This window comes from Schistosoma mansoni, chromosome 1 (assembly GCF_000237925.1).
Source record: "Schistosoma mansoni strain Puerto Rico chromosome 1, complete genome".
NCBI classification, from domain to species: domain Eukaryota; kingdom Metazoa; phylum Platyhelminthes; class Trematoda; order Strigeidida; family Schistosomatidae; genus Schistosoma; species Schistosoma mansoni.
Genome location: NC_031495.1, coordinates 34,925,497 through 34,945,094, shown reverse-complemented (window position 1 = coordinate 34,945,094; position 19,598 = coordinate 34,925,497). Strand labels below are relative to the sequence as shown.

General features: G+C 36.1%; 2 protein-coding genes across 2 annotated transcripts in view; one reads left to right on the top strand and one right to left on the bottom strand.

The window, feature by feature from the left end:
* The first annotated feature begins 3,466 nt into the window (after positions 1-3,466).
* On the top strand, positions 3,467-13,361 carry Smp_141650 (hypothetical protein). The gene is made up of 8 exons (XM_018794192.1): positions 3,467-3,503; positions 5,034-5,194; positions 5,236-5,267; positions 5,302-5,407; positions 7,508-7,672; positions 8,209-8,337; positions 8,764-9,090; positions 13,059-13,361. Exons 2-8 carry the CDS (start codon positions 5,056-5,058, stop codon positions 13,103-13,105), a joined length of 945 nt encoding a protein of 314 aa, XP_018648629.1. The 5' UTR covers positions 3,467-3,503; positions 5,034-5,055; the 3' UTR covers positions 13,106-13,361.
* A 2,403-nt stretch (positions 13,362-15,764) lies between these two features.
* Positions 15,765-19,598, bottom strand: part of Smp_036180 (putative diacylglycerol kinase, theta) — a gene marked incomplete at its 5' end in the record, with an annotated part of 31,931 nt that continues 28,097 nt past the window's right edge. The window contains 2 exons of the mRNA XM_018794191.1: positions 15,765-16,762; positions 17,340-17,438. Coding sequence (XP_018648628.1) covers positions 16,205-16,762; positions 17,340-17,438 — 657 coding nt within the window. The 3' untranslated portion in view covers positions 15,765-16,204. The remainder of the gene's footprint in view (positions 16,763-17,339; positions 17,439-19,598) is intronic.

The window sequence follows — 19,598 nt, the reverse complement described above, 5'->3', positions numbered from 1 at the left end:
TGTACCATCTGTGATACCGTTAGAAAACGTGATCACAACTCTGGTAAAGTAGACCTCGTAAAGCTATCCTGAAAGAGCAAACAGAGCTTCGCTAACGTGGAATAACGATTGAATGTTCTTGAAGAGACCTGTTGTCAGTCGTCCATCATGTAATTCTAGGATTACAGGATGAGACAAAAGGTATATACCTAATTTTACGGACAACTTATGACAGTGTAAGGTGACACGCATCCAAAAGATGAACTGGGACGGAATAAATATCACTCTTGTCTAGTGAGGGATACAGAAAGATGAAACAGGCTTTCGTTTAGTCAGATGAAATGAAATGTACCCACCTCACTGAATCTTCTGGACAAAGATTACTTGACTGTACGCAACAATGACAAAGAGGTTATTATACAACTAGTTAAGTAATTACGATCTAACCACTCCCATCCTGAAATAAATTTTCATTTACAGACCGCTGACCCATTATTCCACTGCTACTTAAGTGTAGTGAAGTTTGGATTTCTCATGACCAAGCGACTTCTGAGGTAATTGAAGTTAGAGAAATTCGTTGATTCATATGGACTACGACCACTAGTCTCACAAGAATTTAAGGAAGGCACAGTCACCCTCCTGCTAATTTGTTCACGCATCTTTTAGTCAATGACAAACTACATTCCGACTGGAAAATTTTTTATACCTCAAGAGGGCAACAAAGTGAAAGCTCCCATGCTCTCTGCGGTAGCGTGTATCATACCAATGAGTCTCTCTGTGGCTATCTTCATGGAAGACTGCCTCACAGGGACACAACCATCAGGTACTTTTTGACATTTTCGCCAGGTTCCATCATCGCATTGTGCATCAAAAACCGATATTAAGGGGCAAAATTGAGAGACTTATAATGTGACTATCAAACTAAAAAAGTTAGATGTTGAAAATGAAAGTATCCTTTTCTTTTCTGACAACTGAGTTCCTCGTGGTAAGTGGGATGCCGTAAGTATTAAAGATGTCATGGATATTCAAGGTCTGGTAACGCTTTCTTCTGTAACGCATTTACATTCAAAAAAATATTTAAATCAGTCAAAACAGAAGTCAAGGATGAAAGAGTTCGAAGATATATTTGGAAGGTACTCAGTATGTTGAGAAGTACTTGGTTTATGCTGGTTAGATGTCGAGAACGATGCGTTGCATATCATGCCCATTGGCGATCTGGTGCTTGCGCGTAACCAAGAGCCTCCAGCTAAAGTGTGTTCAAGAAAACTAACTCGGTTAGCATTAATGTCCAAGACTTGCAAAACTATTAACTTAGGAGACTTGTCCACCTCTATATACCACTTCCCCTATCCAGTGTGGTAGTAGTGACCCTAGGACATGACCAACCAGTTTATACCCAACGAGCTTGTCTTTGGTAAACACTCTTCTTATAGCTAGTTATGTCCAGTAGCACCTCGTTGTTTTTATCTTATTATTACGTTCCATATGGTACATAATTATTTTAAAAACGTTCAGTGAAGATTTCACTTCATCGTGTCTATCTTTGCTCTATCATCTTGATCAGTATTCCTGTAAAAAATGAGCGAAAATGTAAGCGCATAGCGAAATACACTCGCACTTGCGTAATTATGCCAGACGTGATGACAAAATGGCTTATACGCATATATACCAAGAAGCGGCAAGAACGATCATGCACAAAAAGTTTTAGTAGGGTGTTTTTGTGAGAGAAGTGCACGCATACACATGCATATTGAAATAATTAGTTTGTTTATACATGAATTATACGTAAATACATATTTTCAAAATCATTTGTTTGTTTTATTCTTCATGAAACAAAAAACGAGAATTCAAACTAATGGCTGTAGAATAGAAAAACTTATAAAATGCCGTGCGCGTAGTAGTCGTTCAGATTTTTCGGAAGTCTCGCAGTTCTTCTAGAGCAAATATTTTCAGGCTGGTTATCAGATCATAGAGACATTTCGTCGGGGTCGTTGGTTGTTTGGTTGGTCTCATCTTAGCCGTGAGAACCATGTGTTTTGATTGTTTAGTGAGAAAGCAAGTGGCTTTTAGACAGTAGATACTGATGTTATCTTTTATTCTCTTTCTTACAATGGTATATTACTTGAGATCACGGTTAAGTGCTCCATGAGTTCGTACATATACAGCTTCAACGGGTCAGAGTGATGAGTTGCGAAGTAGGAAGACGTGTTTACTAAGCAGTAGGTTGGGTTGGACAAAAACATCAGTTTATTGCAATCCAGTGGATGTGGGTTTAAATGGACGCATCACATTGGTCTTGGAGATAATTTTTAATGATTAGGACTGTTATGTCTCCCAATTTTCACCACATGTCGATCCGGCCCGGTAATGTGGAAACCTGGTTCTGCTGTGTAGAAACTGGTCTCCACGATCAAGAAAGGACAGATACACGTGCAGGCTGTTCTTGTCTGGTTTCAATACAACGCCGTAGATAAACTGGCTGCATATGTCGATCGGATTATAGTGATCACCAGAACAACGCGTTATGACATGACAAATCTCCGTAATACCAACACTCGTTTTCTCAACACTCATCATGGTCACAGACTCCCTTGCGAAACCTGTCAAGAAAAAGATTTGTTTCTAGACTACGAGAAACAGTTGACGTTGGGCGATGTTAGTATCACAGTAACTATGGTAAATATCCTAGAAATTGCTAGAAACCTTGCAGCTTCCTTAAGTCCAAACCACACAGCTCGACAAGTTTCCCAGAAAACTTGCTCACCTGCACGCAGTTACGCAACCGTGGCCGGTCGACATAGCTGTCCCTTGTACATCATTGATTTGATGACGAAAGTCCTCCATCTCTCGACATTAGCGTGGATCCTAGCGTCATTCCTGCGAATACTTACGATCATCTACTCGTCAGGTCTCCAACTCATAGTCAGCAAACGGAAAAATGATCGCCACACACTGCAAAGCATATATTTCCCTTAACTTCAGTTTACGCAAACCCGACAACTGGAATTTTATTGTTGCAGAGGTTGAGCTATAATTTATGGACGACGTCAAAGAAACTTTCGAAATATTAACCTGTTTACCAAGGTAAAAAAAGTGCTCATGAGTCAGTGTTGGGAATTAGTATTAGGATTCAGAGTTAGATGATATGGTAAGACTAAGAGCTGGTTCGTTCACCACGAACTGACATCAGCAATAATGTAAAATATTATATAACCACACGAATATATGAATTCCACACTAAAATTCGGGACTTTCTACTTAATACCCTCAATCCCTGCTATCTGTCAGCGGTCTTAAGGTTTGGAAGGAAATATTTGACGCAGATTATAAGTTGACTTATCCAGATGGCATAGCTAGACTAGGAGAATCTTCCTTCCACTCAGTATCAGTGAACCCACAATGCTGATGGTAAGCAGAAGCGATACATTATTACTTCGCTCCTAAGTTTTAGGTTCGGATGAGCTTTTCTCAAATCTATTGATCATTGAAACGATCTCAAGTATCCGTGGGGTGTTTAAGTTCTCGTGAGCGTAACTATTTTATTGTGATGGATTTTGGCACGAAATAAGAGAAAGCTCAAGTTAAAGAATGTTTCCTTTACCTCATGATTAGGTCATTACATATCAAACCTGTAATAAGCATCATGATATATTGGAGCTCCAGCGTAAAAGCAGTCGTTTGTCGTGTTGTATGTTACCGCCGGCCAATTGTTGAAACTAGCGATGAACTGATTGTCCACTGCACTTGATTGTAATTGTTAAAGTTTTATGCATAAAACGTTCTATAACCAGAAATTTCTTTTACTTGGTCGTATGCCTCAGAAAGCCGTTACAATGAGCTTGGCTCTATTAATCCAAATTTGTATTGACAAGTGATCATTACAAAAACCTCAAACTTTACCAAGAAAGTGGTAGCAAACTAAAAGAAGCAGAACGATCCATGGAAGCCTTAAACAAATCATTGTATGATGGGTTATGTTCTCGTTTTTTGCCTTCAGTCAGTCAGCTACAACGTAGGACCAGGCACATATATGCATCGGTCCAAGTTGCCATATCTCGTTCGCACAACAAAATAAACACCGGATTCATAGAAGTAGTTGATTTAGTGGTTGTAGTATATAAAAGATAGGTTGTATATAAAGATATAGTATAGAAAGTAAGAAATTTACGAAGCAATTTTAATCTCAAGGTTTAAGGGATGATAAAGAGTGTATACACCTATGCCATTGTGATAGATTCTGAGCCATGTCACCTAGAGTCTCCAACCATTGGTTACGATAGTCGCGCGGACCCCAACCAAGTAGTCCGCATCTGCCAACATGTCTCAGACTAGAAGTTAGTGACTTCAAACACTGATGCCACGTATTGGTTTGGTCGCCCCTAACTCTCTTCCAACCATCCCCAATACTAGTCAGCATTGTGCGTCGTGGTAATCGGTGTTCAGGCATACGTAACACGTGACCCAACCATCTCAGTCGATGAAGATTCATGACCTCATTAACTGATTTTGCCTTCGCACTACTGTGTGGATATCTGTTTCCTGTGACCATCAAATAATAATACAACTGTTTCTTCATCTATTTATATGTTACGGACTGGAGACTACGTAGGTATCATTTTTTTTGCGTAGTGGTAACAGAAGACTAAACGGCTCATGTTAGTTTTGTTCAGTTAGTCGGTTATCATTCTAACCTAACAGTTGTACACTCCTCCGAGTTCCCTCAATTTAAATCAGAAAAGCAAAAGTACCAGCTAGGTCGAAAGCGAAGGAAACGGTAGTTTGGTTGTATTATCTTTCTTGTTAAATCTTAGTAGGTACCTCCAAAGTCAGATTCTTAAGATTTAGTGTTGAAACCACTGAGGAGGTGGATCGCAGTATAGTTTTGTCACATAATTAAATTTCATTGGATACAACTATATCTGCATGTCCTTAATATTACACAGGTCTTTTAATTCCTAATGCCTTTCTGATTAAGAAATTAAACGATGCTACTGTTATTCTATATGCATGTATATATCACTTTTAACTCAATATTACTACATAAACTATTTTAGATTTAATGCACTGACTGTTAACATGTCTCAGATATCAGTTCGTGTGCAAACTTATCTGGTTTTGGGTGTTATAATAGCATGCTTCTCAATACTTTATCCCAAAATCTTTCATCCGATGCTTCTTCATCTACTGGGTTTTACAAAAAATAGACACACAGAAGGTAAGTACTGTACCACTTTAGCCATATTATTTTGTGTATAGAGCATACCAAATTCGAAAACTTCCGGTTAAATGTACGTTTTTGTAACTTTACTGAGCGTTTTACAGGGTCATCACACACAAAAACCTATCAGAGCTTCAGAAGGGATTGTTCAACAGGATCAAGGGAAAAGAGGTGGAATTATGTCAATCGTTTTACCTGTCTACGCTGTTGGTATAGTGTTATATTTGTTTTACACACTTTCAAAAGTGAGATATTGTTTATTTCCTTCTTGTAATCTTCAGTTTTATATTTTGTCATGAACCGTAGTCTCAGATTCGAAAATAACATTACAAGAGTACCAACTTATACTTTATTTAATACTTTGTTCGAACTCTGTATTGACTATCTTCCATACTGTAGATACTACGCTGACGCAGCAGTTGTCTATCGTAACAACCCAGTTGAGGTATACTAGCTGGACGAAAAGCGAATGTATGGCTCTTTAACCGGACACGGTGAGTTCACCCAGGGGAGTTGGGAAACCCTGATTCTAAACCAATGGTGCACATGGGCTTCAGGATCCTGAAAAAATGATTGTTGGTCACCGGCTACCATAGGACTGCATCTCCTAAAGTTGCTCCACTGCCTTGTGGATTAGACCTTTAGATCAAAGGATCTGGGTGTGGCCCCCTAAGAAAACTACCTGATTCGGTCTGGACACCCGGGCAGTATCATAGCTCTCACAGAATTGTGTGGCGCATATATATCTGTTGCCTCCTTGTACCAATATTTGTGTGTTCAAGTAAAATAAATAAATAAACCTGTAACAACTGTTTTTTGAGGTTTTACCATCTCGGATAGGTTAGTTGGTAATCGTTTATTACAAAAATGTAAATTTCATATCTCAAAATTAAGCTGCACTGCCAATTATGTCGGAGTTTAACCTCAGTAAGTTGTTTTACACGGTCATACACTACTCACCCTACTTCATCACAAACGTGGTAAAGGGCTAGAATAAGTCAAACCTGACAACAACGCAACTCCTTCCAAGGCGGTCTGTAAGGCTTACAAAGTGCGAACTTAACACGGCTAAAACGAGAAAAAGCACTCACGAAATGTTCATATAACCTGCTTCAATCAGATCTATTGGCTAATGTAGCTTTTGTTAGGTTGTTTAAAAGACAAATGACTTCTCATGGTGTGTGTAATCAAATAATGCTAGTCAACTATACATTAAAAAACTAGAGTCCGTCTTATCGTCAATCTTTCTCCTTCCTCAGCTTTATCTTTTATTATCACCCCTATACAGGCTTGCCTCAACATCCGCTTCACATGTACCCGATACCGACATATTGGGCCCAGAATATCTTCCTGGCTACTTAGAATTTGCGTTCAAATTACATATTGAAGTTGTCAATGTTCGACGGGGATCATTTATCAAAATATTGAATCCCGTGTCACGGTGTCGTGTCGTTTTAATTACATATATAGAGTCTAGGTGTTACTTTTATTTTCCGCAATATTAATGCAGGGAGCTCCAAACAGTATGAAAATTGAAACCGAATTTATTGCTGACTGATATAATGCTTACGTAAAAACAATAAGTTTTATTAGACAACGAAGATGAGGAAGATAGCGTTGGTTGGTAATGATAGACGATTGCTTCAACCTATCGCAGATAATGGGCCTAAGCGGTTGGCAGCAGATGCTACTTTCGTGGTGAAATATGGATAGGTTATCTACTTGGAAATCTAAAGATCGTAACTGTAAGCTTAGAACTTCAGAGGACAGCTCGTCTAATTCCCAGCAACTCTCTGGTTGCCAACTGTCCACCAAAAGGTTAAAAGTATTGATAAAATCAAGTACTCAACTCTTAAAAACTTCAGAAAGACCTTGACTAACTTAAGGAGCTACATGTAATCTCCAGCTCTCTACGTACAATAGTCCACAACAATCAGTAACCTTGTTTTGACTTTGTCGCTGTTGTAATTTATATCTGGTGCTACTTTCATTATTAGTGATTCGTAATTTGTTTTGTTTCAGAAATAAGTGGTGTTCTTAAGCAGTTTTCGATCAATACGACTTACTAGACACATTCTAATTCGTGGACTAAAAAGATGACTTGTTTGTGCAGACTTGAGTAAATGATTCAGGTTTCAGACTTGTAGCTCAACTGTTCAAGTTTTGAGATTTAACATATTCTTACCTTCAGTCAGTATTACACTATCTATTACAAAGTATCAGAAATGCATGAAGTGATATGTCAAATAATCTCTTTCATCCTGTTGTAGATATTTTCTTCAAAACACCGAAAAAATACTGATAAAAAAGAAGAGTTTCTACGACAATATTATCGTGATTTCCATTATGATGTTGATCGGGGTAAATTTCGTATGGGTCATGACTCGTCCGATGATGACGATGACACCGCTGAAACAGACACATTTGGAAATTCTTCGAATTTAGATTTCCTTAGGCCTAGAAAATCATCTGGAGGTAATTTGCTTGCCTTTTCACTTAACCCAACAAGGAGTGATGGTTTGTTACATTTAGTTTAAAACGTCTCACTTGTGTACAACCATGGTATAACTTCACATTGATCCTTGTCAAATTATTACAGTTTTGTATGCTACTAATTATTGTTATGCTTGTTATATAAGTTATCCACTACTCAAACTGTTTACTAGTTCCCAAATAGTTATATGTAGAAATACATTTGGAGAACATTAGGTAGAATAGGCTGAATATTGTTCCTCCCAAATCTCAAAGAAACGTATAAAGTGCTACATTTTAACTCAGATTGTTCACCATTGCATTTCTGCTGCACTATTCTGATAGTAGCTGCTTGTGAAGAGACAATTTAATAAAACGTGAAAATATTTAGTGGTAATAGAAACAAGAATTATTTCACTCATTAGTTTAGCTTATTGTGGCTTGAAAATCTCTGTGCCTAATTAAAAATCAAAGATCTATGCTAGGTGATGAGTAGATTGAAATTAACATCAGTTGTTTACTTTTCTTTCAACATGTAGATTCAAGTCGAAAACCATTTGAATGGGGTTCAGTTTTCAAGGGTTCTTACCCAGATATTTATCGCTCGGCTAAAAGTTTACCCAAAGATTTGGGAAAATTGCTTATGAGAATGGAACGACAAGATTTAGGTAAGTTCTGTTTACTTAATTTGACTATCATATACGTCTAATAACGTCTTTTTACTTATTTCTCATCTTTTTTTACTCTTTACTACTCTTTGCCGTTTTTAAAGATTGCAGATGTTCCTTTTTCTGTTGATACAAAGCGTGGAAGATCCCACGCCATTCGTCTGTTTAAATAGCCAGCCGATATTTAATTTACTGTTTTTTCCCACATAACGAGTGTTTCAACTTATCATTATAACCTACATGTAATTTTGACTTACCTATATACTTCATTGACAGACTATTTATCAGGGCGAATTTAAAAAGGAATTTAGCCAGGCACTTTAACGTGTATTTCATAATCGTGTTTCAACGCATCTATTGTTACCAATCCTAAATATTAATAAATAATCCTAAATAACTTGGTTTCTCGTATTTCGAAAATTATAGATGCGGAAGAGTTGTCGCGTCTTCGTGTTAGACTCGAGCAAACTGAACATGAAATGACACGCATACTACAAGCAATGCAATCTGCAGAAGATGCACTACGTGGTTCAATTGAAGAACAAGAGATAGATGAAGGAATTTTCACTACCACACCTCACAGGGAACAGTCTGGAGTAAATTTAAGTGAAGATGAATATATAGAAAATGAAGTGTTAGACAGAGAAATCACTGAAGAAAATGAATCAGTACACGATTTTAATATCTCTCAGTCAAAGGAAAATTTAGAAATACCCTATGAAGACGTGACGACATTTGACGACCATGACAAAGGTTAGCATTATATTTACAAGTCAATTTTCCTATGGTTTTTCTCTTGAAAGTAATTACTATGTATTTCCCCTATTACTACTATTTATTTTGACTTACATTTATACGTAAACTCTGACCCTACTACGCAGATAGTAAAGTCTCAATCAGACGGTTGACAGTTCTAGTCTTTCTCTATTCACCAGCCCCCAAATGCCCTGGTACGGCCGAGAGTGGGGAGAGTCTGCTCTCCCTCTCAAAATGCTCACATGGCCAGCGAATATATAGCTTCTGCCAGGGAAGTCCTACTCACTGCCTTCTCGTGGGGGGGTGTTGTTTACGAAATTGAGAGGACGAAAAGCGAATATCCGGCGCTTTAACCGGGTTGGTGGACAAGGCGAGTCCACCTAGGGGAGTTGGAAAACCCTGATTCCAAACCAATGGTGCACATGGGCTCCAGTATCCTGAAGGAACAAATGGCGTACGAATCAATCATTGATCACAGGCTACCATGGGATTGCATCTCCTCACGATGCTCCACTGCCTTGTGGACTAGACTTTCAGGTCAAAGGCTCCGGGTGTGGCCCCCTAAGAAAACCACCTGCTTCAGTTTGGGCACCTGGGCAGTATCACAGCCCTCACACAAATGGAATGAGATTTGTGAGGCGCATATATATCTGGTGCTTCCTTGTACCAATATTTATGTGTTTAAATAAATAAATAAATAAATTATTACGAAGTACTTTTGTCTTCTATGTTTGAATCCACTCATGATTGTCAGGCAGTTTTTCCATTTCTAAAACAACTTAGTCGTACAGAAAATTTAGTATTTGTTTTGTACAACCCAGTGCAATTATAAAATGATTTTCAAATGGTCAATTGGTAAGGAGGGGAATACACATTCATATTTAGTGGTTTATGCACTCATCAAGCTAATTAGAAACAAGGTGACTTGTGAATCCTATGAATAGATCATTGTAAAATATTTAAGTATCGGCTTATGAACAGATTCTGAAATATAGTGGGTGAAAGTATAGCAAGTTAGGTTTTTACTCCATTGTAAAATTATAGTAGTCTAAAGGCCGAGAAATAAATCAATTTTTCCGTTCTGATAAGCTGAATTTCTAAAACTGGTGTGCATATAAATCACATTTACTGACAGTATTGATATTATGTCAGACTAGTCGTTTAAGAACAACCAATATATGCATGTTGAAGAGAATATTGGAATTTCTTGTAAAAGTAGATTCTGCAATGTTGATTTCGTAATATCTTATGCAGGTAATATGCTCTCTTAAGCTTGTGAACATTAATCTTCTTTATTCCTACTGAAAACTGCAGTATTATGAGGTGGACATGTGCACAAGGTGCTATCTGATTACCTAAATATATAGTTACTAGTATTGTTTCCATTATATCTAAGCTTACCTATTCATTATCATTTGAAAAACTCTTATATGAAGTACCGATCTTACATAACTTATTCTGTTTCATGGTAAAAGTTTCTCGATTTTCTAATGAACTCTGTAACGACGGAGGTTCGAAATGCATGTACTAAATACTACAAGGTTGAATTCATGTGCCACTTGAAATGACACCTGGGATAAGCCTCAAGCATTTGTTGCCCATGCTTCCCAGTTAGTGTTTTCAAGGAGAAACTATCTCACATTATCGTGAAGAATTTTAGCATCGATCTCTCACACATCTTTAGTAGTACTAGAGTTTACTTTGCTTAGTACTAGTTCCCGTCTTCAAAAGTTTCCTCAATTCTCATTATCAACGCTTATACACCAGCCATCGAATTTCAACGGGATTATTTTTTATCTATATGTTTTACTAGGCTTGTATATCTGGGTACTTTTCAAAATAATGTAAACAGTGGTTTATGACCTATCAATAGCGAGAATTTACGTTCATAAAACTTTTCATAACTAAAGTACGAACGAAGTACACCAGCTTCTTGAAGTTCACTATGTGATCGACCTTTCTCGTCCTATGTAAATATATACCGCCGGTCCCAAGCCCAGGTAAAGGAGGAGGGTTAGGCATGGGGATAGCAATCCAATTTTGTGGAAAACAACCTTGCTAAAAAACACTAACCAGAACAAAAAAATCAAACCATTTAAACTCTGCCCTGGGAGTTGAAGGATATTTACTCAGAAGAATTATGACGCTTCATAGGGAAAGCCAAGACTTTTCGGAAGTCATGATACCGATGCCCCTTCTAACAACCAGAGCAATAGTTGATATAGGTACATGGAATGTTCGGACAATGTAGGAGACCAGTCAAATAGTTACGGAAATGAGAAGATACAACTTGACGGTGCTCGGAATGGGTGGAACCCATTGGACCCATGCTGGACAGAATAAGATAGATTCAGAAGAGTTGCTGCTGCACTCGGGTCATGAGGAAAAGAATGGTTCGCACACAGGGAGTTGCTTTGATGCTGTCCAGAGAGGCACGGAAAGCACTTGTAGGATGACAGTCTCATGGATCCAGGATCATCGAAGCATTCTTCAAGACGATGTAGGGAATCACAATGAATGTTACCCAGTGCTATGCAACCATTAATGATAACAATGAAGACGATAAAAACAAGTTTTACGCGAGGCTGCAATCGACCATAGCAAAGTGCCCAGGAAGGACTTGATCATTCTGATGGGAGACCTAAACACCTAAGTCAGGATGGACTACACCGGGCATGAAGATATCGTGGGACAACATGGACTGAAAGTAACGAGAATGGAGAGAGATTTGCAAGATTATGTGCGTTCGACAAAATGGTTACAGACGGCCCAATATTCCCCCACAAACCCATACACAAAGCTACACAGGTTTCACCGAATCAAACTACAAAGAACCAGGTCGATAATGTTTGCATCTCTAAGAAATTCAGAGGGTCGATGGAAGATGTGAGAACCATAGCTTCAGATCATCACGCGATGGTTGCCAAGATGAAACTGAAGCTAAAGGAGCACTGGACAACTGAAGAAACAGTGTTACCTCATCAAGATACCAAAAAAGGAGATCTGGACAGGTATAAGAACTAGAGGCTTCACCCTGTTATCAATACCAGGATGACAGGTTCTGTAGACACGCTGTGTCGAGATCAACAGGCCGGATTCCGTAAGGATCGGTCGTGCACAGACCGAGTTGCGACACTATGGATCATCGTTGAGTGGAATACGTCACTATACATCAACTTCCTTGATTATGAGGCGTTTGACACTGAATAGAATTTTATGGAACTTTCTTTGGCCGTATGTGGTAGTTGAGATCGTCAACATCATACAGAATTCGTACAACGGACTACACTTCATAGTCGTGCGTGGAGGACAGCTGACAGACGCATTCAAAGTGAAGACCGGTGTCAGACAAGGTTGCTTACTCTATCCCTTTCTTCTGGTGGTTTACTGGATTATGAAGACCACATCTCAGTAGAAGCACCGCATGAAATGGATAGCTTGGATGCAACTAAGCGATTTGGTTTTTGCAGATGACAGTTCTGCTGTACGGAGCTGAAAGGTGGAGAACTACTACAACCATCATCAAAAATGTGCAAGTATTTATAAATAATTGTCTACACAAGATACTCAATGTCTGTTGACCAGATGTCATCAGCAACAATCCACTGTGGCAGAGAATAAACGAGTTTTCAGATAAGGAGGAAATTAGGAAAAGATGCTGTAAGTGGATAGGACATATGCTACGGAAATCATCCAACTTCATCATGAGGCAAGCACTAACTTGTAATGCTGAAGGTAAGCGGAAAAGAGGAAAGCCTAGGAACATATTGCGTCGGGAATCGAAAGAAGATATGAAAAGGATGAATAGCAACCTAGGATTGCCCAGGACAGAATTGGATGGATAATTCTGGTGGGTAGTGGCCTTTGCTCCTCCATGAGTTTTAACAGTAGTAAGTAAGTAATACATGTAAATGTGTCCCTTTGTTTTCTGACAATGATATGGTATATTCTTTAATTTTTACCAGATGTAACTGAATCATGTATTCGCCGTCGTTTGGTTACATCTACCTGATTTCAGTCTCCAGCTGTCAGCATGTTTTCAACACTGAAACTACTCCCCATGAATTACATAGTAATCTCGCCACAACAATCAGTAACAATTCGAACACTTCTGTATACAGTTCTGGTATTTTTATTCCTAATGACCTCTGTATTTCTAGTTACTTTTGCATTTATCTTCGTTTTTGTCACTTTGTATATTGTAGTGATCTAAATCAGTTTAGTTTTTTTCTACTCTTGTCTTTTTTTCATTTCCTATATTCCTCAAAATATTCCCTGGTAGTGTTGCATTTTTCTCTTGACTGATCAACAACATGTGATAAGTAATATCTGAATTATAATATAATCTTATTTGTATGAAATAATTGTGTTTATCCGTTTGGTAAGTGTGATCTATAATTATTGTACGTTAGAAAATATATTCAACATACAAAGTGCCCAACTTCTGAATCTTCAGTAACTCCTAAAAAAGTTCTTATACCGTATTCGTTAATTTGGAGTAACTGACGAGTAGGTTGAAATCATACGATTCGTTATAATCATTTCTTACAAATTGTACTTATTTTGTGCTGTCGGTTTGGATTATTAAGCATTTTGAGACTGCTTTGAACATCCGTAATTTGAATATGTATAGCTTCTACATATTTTTGAGTAGCTTACTTTAACTACTACCCTGCCATTGTTTGTAGAATAGCGATATTTTAGCGTCAGCAAGTGTTTCTACTTACTGCTTATCGGGGTGCATTTATAGAATACAGTGCTGTTATCGCTTAAACGTGCCGTACACAGTCCATGAACAAGGCATTTCACATTGTAGCCAGAGACATAAACAACGCAGAACCTGATACTAACGTCTATCGGTCCATATTGTTATAACTCACATAACATCAGGAGAGTGAATATTCAACATCGGTGTAAAATAAGTGGGAAATATTAGATGGAATAAATAAAATAAAGTGTGGGGGTAACAATATGTTCAAGACTCAGAGGAAAATGAAGTGTAAATACACCTGATTCATGTCCCGCAACATTATTGTTATATCTTGTGGCCGAGTGGATGCCTAGTTAATGTGTGACTTGATGAGACCGCAAATCAGAGAGCAGCGAATTATCGACTGGAACAGTGACACACGAAAACCGTACGAGCAGTCTAGAGTGCTTATCGATCCTGCTTCTGCCTAGCCCAACCAGTCAAGTCCAAAGTAGTATGAATCATTATTCACAAACATACTGGGTTTATATACCCACCAGACAGACCACATCGTGCCTTAAAAAATAGAAAATAACATTTGTACAATATTTGGCCAAATGTGGCTGTGAATAGGGGGGAAAGTAATCAATAAACTGATGATAACTAAAGAATCGTATATAATAGTTCAAAGGTCAAAATAAAGTTAATGATAAGAGGAACAAGAATATGATTAGGTTAGTTAATTAATAATTATACAATAGGAAATATACATATTACATTGGTACGCAAATAGTCCTCAAAAGTTACCATTCACAATTCTCTCCGGGATACAACAATTATCCTGTTCCTAACCACGATCAATTTTTATCTCGAGAATTCCAAATGACTTCTCAAACAGCTTGAACAAATGATCTTGTAAACTAATGAAATTTTATTGTTGAGAAATTAGATTATTTTGGATGACTAAAATTGATCTGTTTGTATTGTGATTGTATGGTTAAGCCAGCCAACAATTAACTAATAAATAGTTAATTAGATGTAACTTCATCTAAACAACATAAACATTCTTTTACTAGTGCAAAAATTGACAAACAGTAGGGAATTCCCACTTTTTACAAAAGCAGTAGTTTGAAAGAATCTTTGAATTACTGCAAGCTGAACAGACAGATTTAGTTATTTTGCAAATAACTGAATAACATAGGTGAAACACTAAATAGTCGGAAAATAAAATTCAGATTAGTACTTACAAACTAAGCCTTCTAGAAGTCGCTATTTTAAAGGACAAAGTGATTATAAGCGGATAGTTCACTCTCGAGAATTATTACCATATTAAAGCATACCGTCGATAATCATCCACAAAACCTACGGTAACTAATAACTGACTAATTCTTGTAAGTATTGTTTACCAACAACACACTTCAGAATAGTCATTAAACGAATATGACATAAGATGTGTAGTATTTGGATTGCTTTACAGTTTGATTCAGAATTATATGATTAAAGAAGACAACTACTTTCGCTTTCCATGAACACTAATGCATCTGAACTAAAAGACACATACAAATAAGTGACAAATATCTAAAAAGTACAAATCAAATCTACTTCATTAAGGACAACGTACAATTGAACTGCCAAAATTACAATAGACGAATTGACATAAAAAAGGCTGGCCTGTAAAGCTACAGCTCATGGTTGATTATTTACCCATAATATATATTAGAATGCATTAGTGAAAATAATGGTCAAGAAATAGTTTACGATACATTCTCCTATGATTAAATTTTTTTTAGTCTTCGTAACAATATAATAATGAGTAAAATATAATGGCAATTCTACTAACAAACAAATAGTCTAATTTTTTCTATAAAAAACCGCAACTCAATAATGGTAATAACATCAAATTATACAGTAATAATGGTTCGACTTTAATAATTTATTGTTATATATACTGCTAATCAGTAAATAATCAAAATGAAATAACAAGGATTAAGTATTCCTACTACCTGTTTTTCAAATTGAACACACGCACATGTACAAGTGAACAAATAAAACAAGTCCCATCCCGTTGAAAAGGAGGGAATTACAGAAGAGAGAAATATTAATGAGAATGAAACCAGATGCGAAAATACGATGACATCAAAGACGACTTAATATATAATGGAATTTACAAAAAGAAACGGAAATATATGTCTCCAAAAGAACGAATCTTTCTTTAAAATAAAAAAGGGAAAGTCGAAACGGCATTACTAAAATGTATGAAATAATAAAATTACATCATACAGTTTGCATATATTATTACAATGGTCTTAGTGTTTTTTTCCCGACGAACACATGAAGTATAATTCATAAAAATATAAAAATAGATATCTCTTCATTGAAATGAGAGAATTATATATAGCTGATTGAGAAAAGGAATGAAGTTCACACACTGTCATCACCTGATAGTGTTGTATATGAGCATATACGTGATAATGATGAAGAAGAAAGATTGACAGAAGACGATAATATTTCTTGACTGCTAACTTTACTACCTAAACTTAATTGATTTAAAGTGTTTGTAAGGCTTCCTTGATGATAAACAGTGGTGGTATCATCAGCTATAAGCTGACTATTGTCGTTATCATCATTTGAATGTACTATAGACACTGTTGATGACTGTACAGTATTGGTTGGTGTATTATCCTTATTATAAATTGGTATTGATGTTAGATTAATTACTGGTTTACTATAAGTAGGTGTATCAGAAATGAATGAATCAATATTTAACTTATTTATAGGAAGTTGTAAATCTTCTTTTATATTCTGCATAATATTTAAAGATGAATAATCAGATGATGGATTGAAATCATGTAATCTGATGGTTGAATGTTGTTGCATTGACTTTTGATATTGTTGATCTGTAGATGACAATTGATTCAACCCACAGTCCTCTGTACCAGGTCTTCGTTTAGGTCGTTTAACCTTTCTTAACATATTGGCCTATATACATATTATGGAATAAAACAAATGACTAAAGTAATAAACTAATATCAAGTATGATAAACATTAAGCCGATATTCTTACAAACCGAATATTATCTAAAGTGTCATGTCTATGACAAGCTGTAAAATAATATACTTATTTAGGCGTTTCAGTCATACTATCGGCATGCTCATTAATAAGAATCCCACAAGATGAAATGACTTGTGGTAACAGTGAATTGGTGTGAATGACTGAATTCCAAATCTACAGTCTTAAAGTATTATGCTTGCTACGAGGACCGTAATGCTCATGACTTAATCTCAAGCTGAGTTGCGGATGGAGTGTCCGGAAATCAGGACGAAACATCAATGTTACTTAGTTATCAATGATTTACTAGCTTATGATGAAGCCTAACGCATCAAATGTGAGTGGAAGATTTAAATTATTTTACCTTCCTACATTTCTTTACAAAACCACAGTGAAGATACTGCCTAGATTGAAGATAAAAGCTTTGCCAATGTAAACATAGACTTGAAAAGAAATCAAATGGACATAATTTAATATCATGTTAAAATAATTGAAATAACACGCTTACACTCAGTGCAGAACGTAGTACAGTAATTTGACCAGGTGGATGAATAAACGGTTCGCCGTCAACTTGAATAGGGAGCTCAGACTTAAGCCAAATTTTCAACTAATGACAAAACAGAAAATTTTCAATACCAATTAATTTATGATTCATAATGATTGAAATATTGCACTCAACTAAATAATAATGAAAACGACTATTCATTCTTCTGTGTAAAAGCAAATAAATCATACATATTGCCGGTGTCCGTAAACATTTAATCTAGAAAGCACAAATAATCAAAAGGAATTCAGTTAAGACATAATTCATTCACCAGTTATAGATAAAAGCAAATGCGCATAATAAGTGCTACGTCGATTTGTTGTTTCTCTTTTTCAAATAAAAGAAAGTAAACAAATTTAAAGATTCGAGTAAAAGAAAAGGAAACAAAAAGGGTAAACAGGATAGAACAGTTTACGACAATAAGAAATAATGAGTAGAGAAAATTATACACTCTAGAAGAAATAATATATCATATGATATAAAGAGAGCTAATCAATAGGAAACTATAAATAAACAAATAGATTGATAAATCACCCAACAGTATAAATAATTTTTATATTTAAAAAAGAAACACCAAGTAAAAAGATGATAAGGCATTTACCTATACATATATAGCTTTCTCAAAAAATGCGCACACACATAGGAAAACAAAACTCGCGGAGTCGCCAGTCATTTCTGTATCCATGGCTTTAAAAAATTAAAACAAACAAACTACATGTTTAGTAAATTCATTTTTGTACTGTTTGTTCGAATCTTCCCATTGATGTTCAGAATTGCAATTGATCAGTCTCTTATTGGCATATGTATATTCTGTGTGAATTGCCTCGATATTGCCTTAAATCACAAGCATTATATGCAGGTACATCCAGCTGACGAGTCCTAAATAGGGCGTCCTGGATTCCATTGCTAGCCACCATCCATCTTTGCTATTATATGTTTAGTGTTTCTTAATTCTAAATAATACATCAGGAAGTGATATTGATTCTTGAAGAGAACTAGTTAGAAAATTATTTCTGAAAAAGTCAATATCAATTTTAGATAATAAAGAAATAGGAAGGTTAATGAATACCCTGACTATCCACGTTATGCCTAAGAGTTACTATGAAGTTTTGATAAGGTAAATACTAAGCATAGACAATATGATTCGAGAATAATGAATGAGTTAATTGAATAGAAAAGTATACTGTAATTATGAAACTCAAGATCCATGGGAATCGAATACGTCTCTGATCTTGAGAACAATTATGGGCCATATAACATGATAACTGAGTGGATCCCTGCCGACAATAGAAAACAGACTAATATATATATATATATATATATATATATATATATATATATATATATATATATATATATATTAAAGATGTTCTTTGTAAAAAAACAAATCAAATAGCTTAGCAGAAAATAAAATGGATTGTACTGAAACTAGTTCGTGAAAAAGAAGACACAGTCAGTTTAATTTACATTCAATAGATAGTAGAACGGATTTTTACATCATTTATTTTTAAATGCAGTGTCTGTAGAAAAGACTTATTTTTAAACTGAAAAAATGTATCACTTAAAAACACGCATTAACTGGAAAAGAAGTAGCTTGAAATTGGACATCATTTTAGGACAAATGTGTTCTAGAAGATAACAAAATCTTTAACAGATTATATACGGCAAAAGCTGTAACGATAGAATGAAAAAAAGATTATCACATCTTGAAATTTTTCGCGCAAATTTTCTCAGGTATAAGTATCAAGGAGACCTTGCAACGACAGAATTGAACAAGAAAAGGTATTCTGATGAAAAACGATGTGACGGAAAAGACAGAAATAAATCAAGAGCTATGAAATCCTTATTTAAACAAAGATAATAAAAACGAGTTAACTGTGGTCGATTGACAAACATTATGTTCCTAACTTTAATTAATAGGTGGACACGAGACAGAAGACCTACATCTCACGGCAAAACTCAGACTAAGAATTAAAGATTTCATAGACTGCTATAATATTTTGGTTTGACTCTCCTAACATATGTCAGGATGAGTAGTTCTTTGCACATTTAGCATACGACCTAATTACCGTAATCAATGTAAGTCAATAACCCTTTCGTTTGATCGTCCCTCCCTACCTAAAACGTTATATCTAACACCAACATTTCTAACCTAATGGTTCTGTTACACGTGGCCAATACTTCAGTGAAACGTATAATCGAACATATGTACATTGTGCCTAC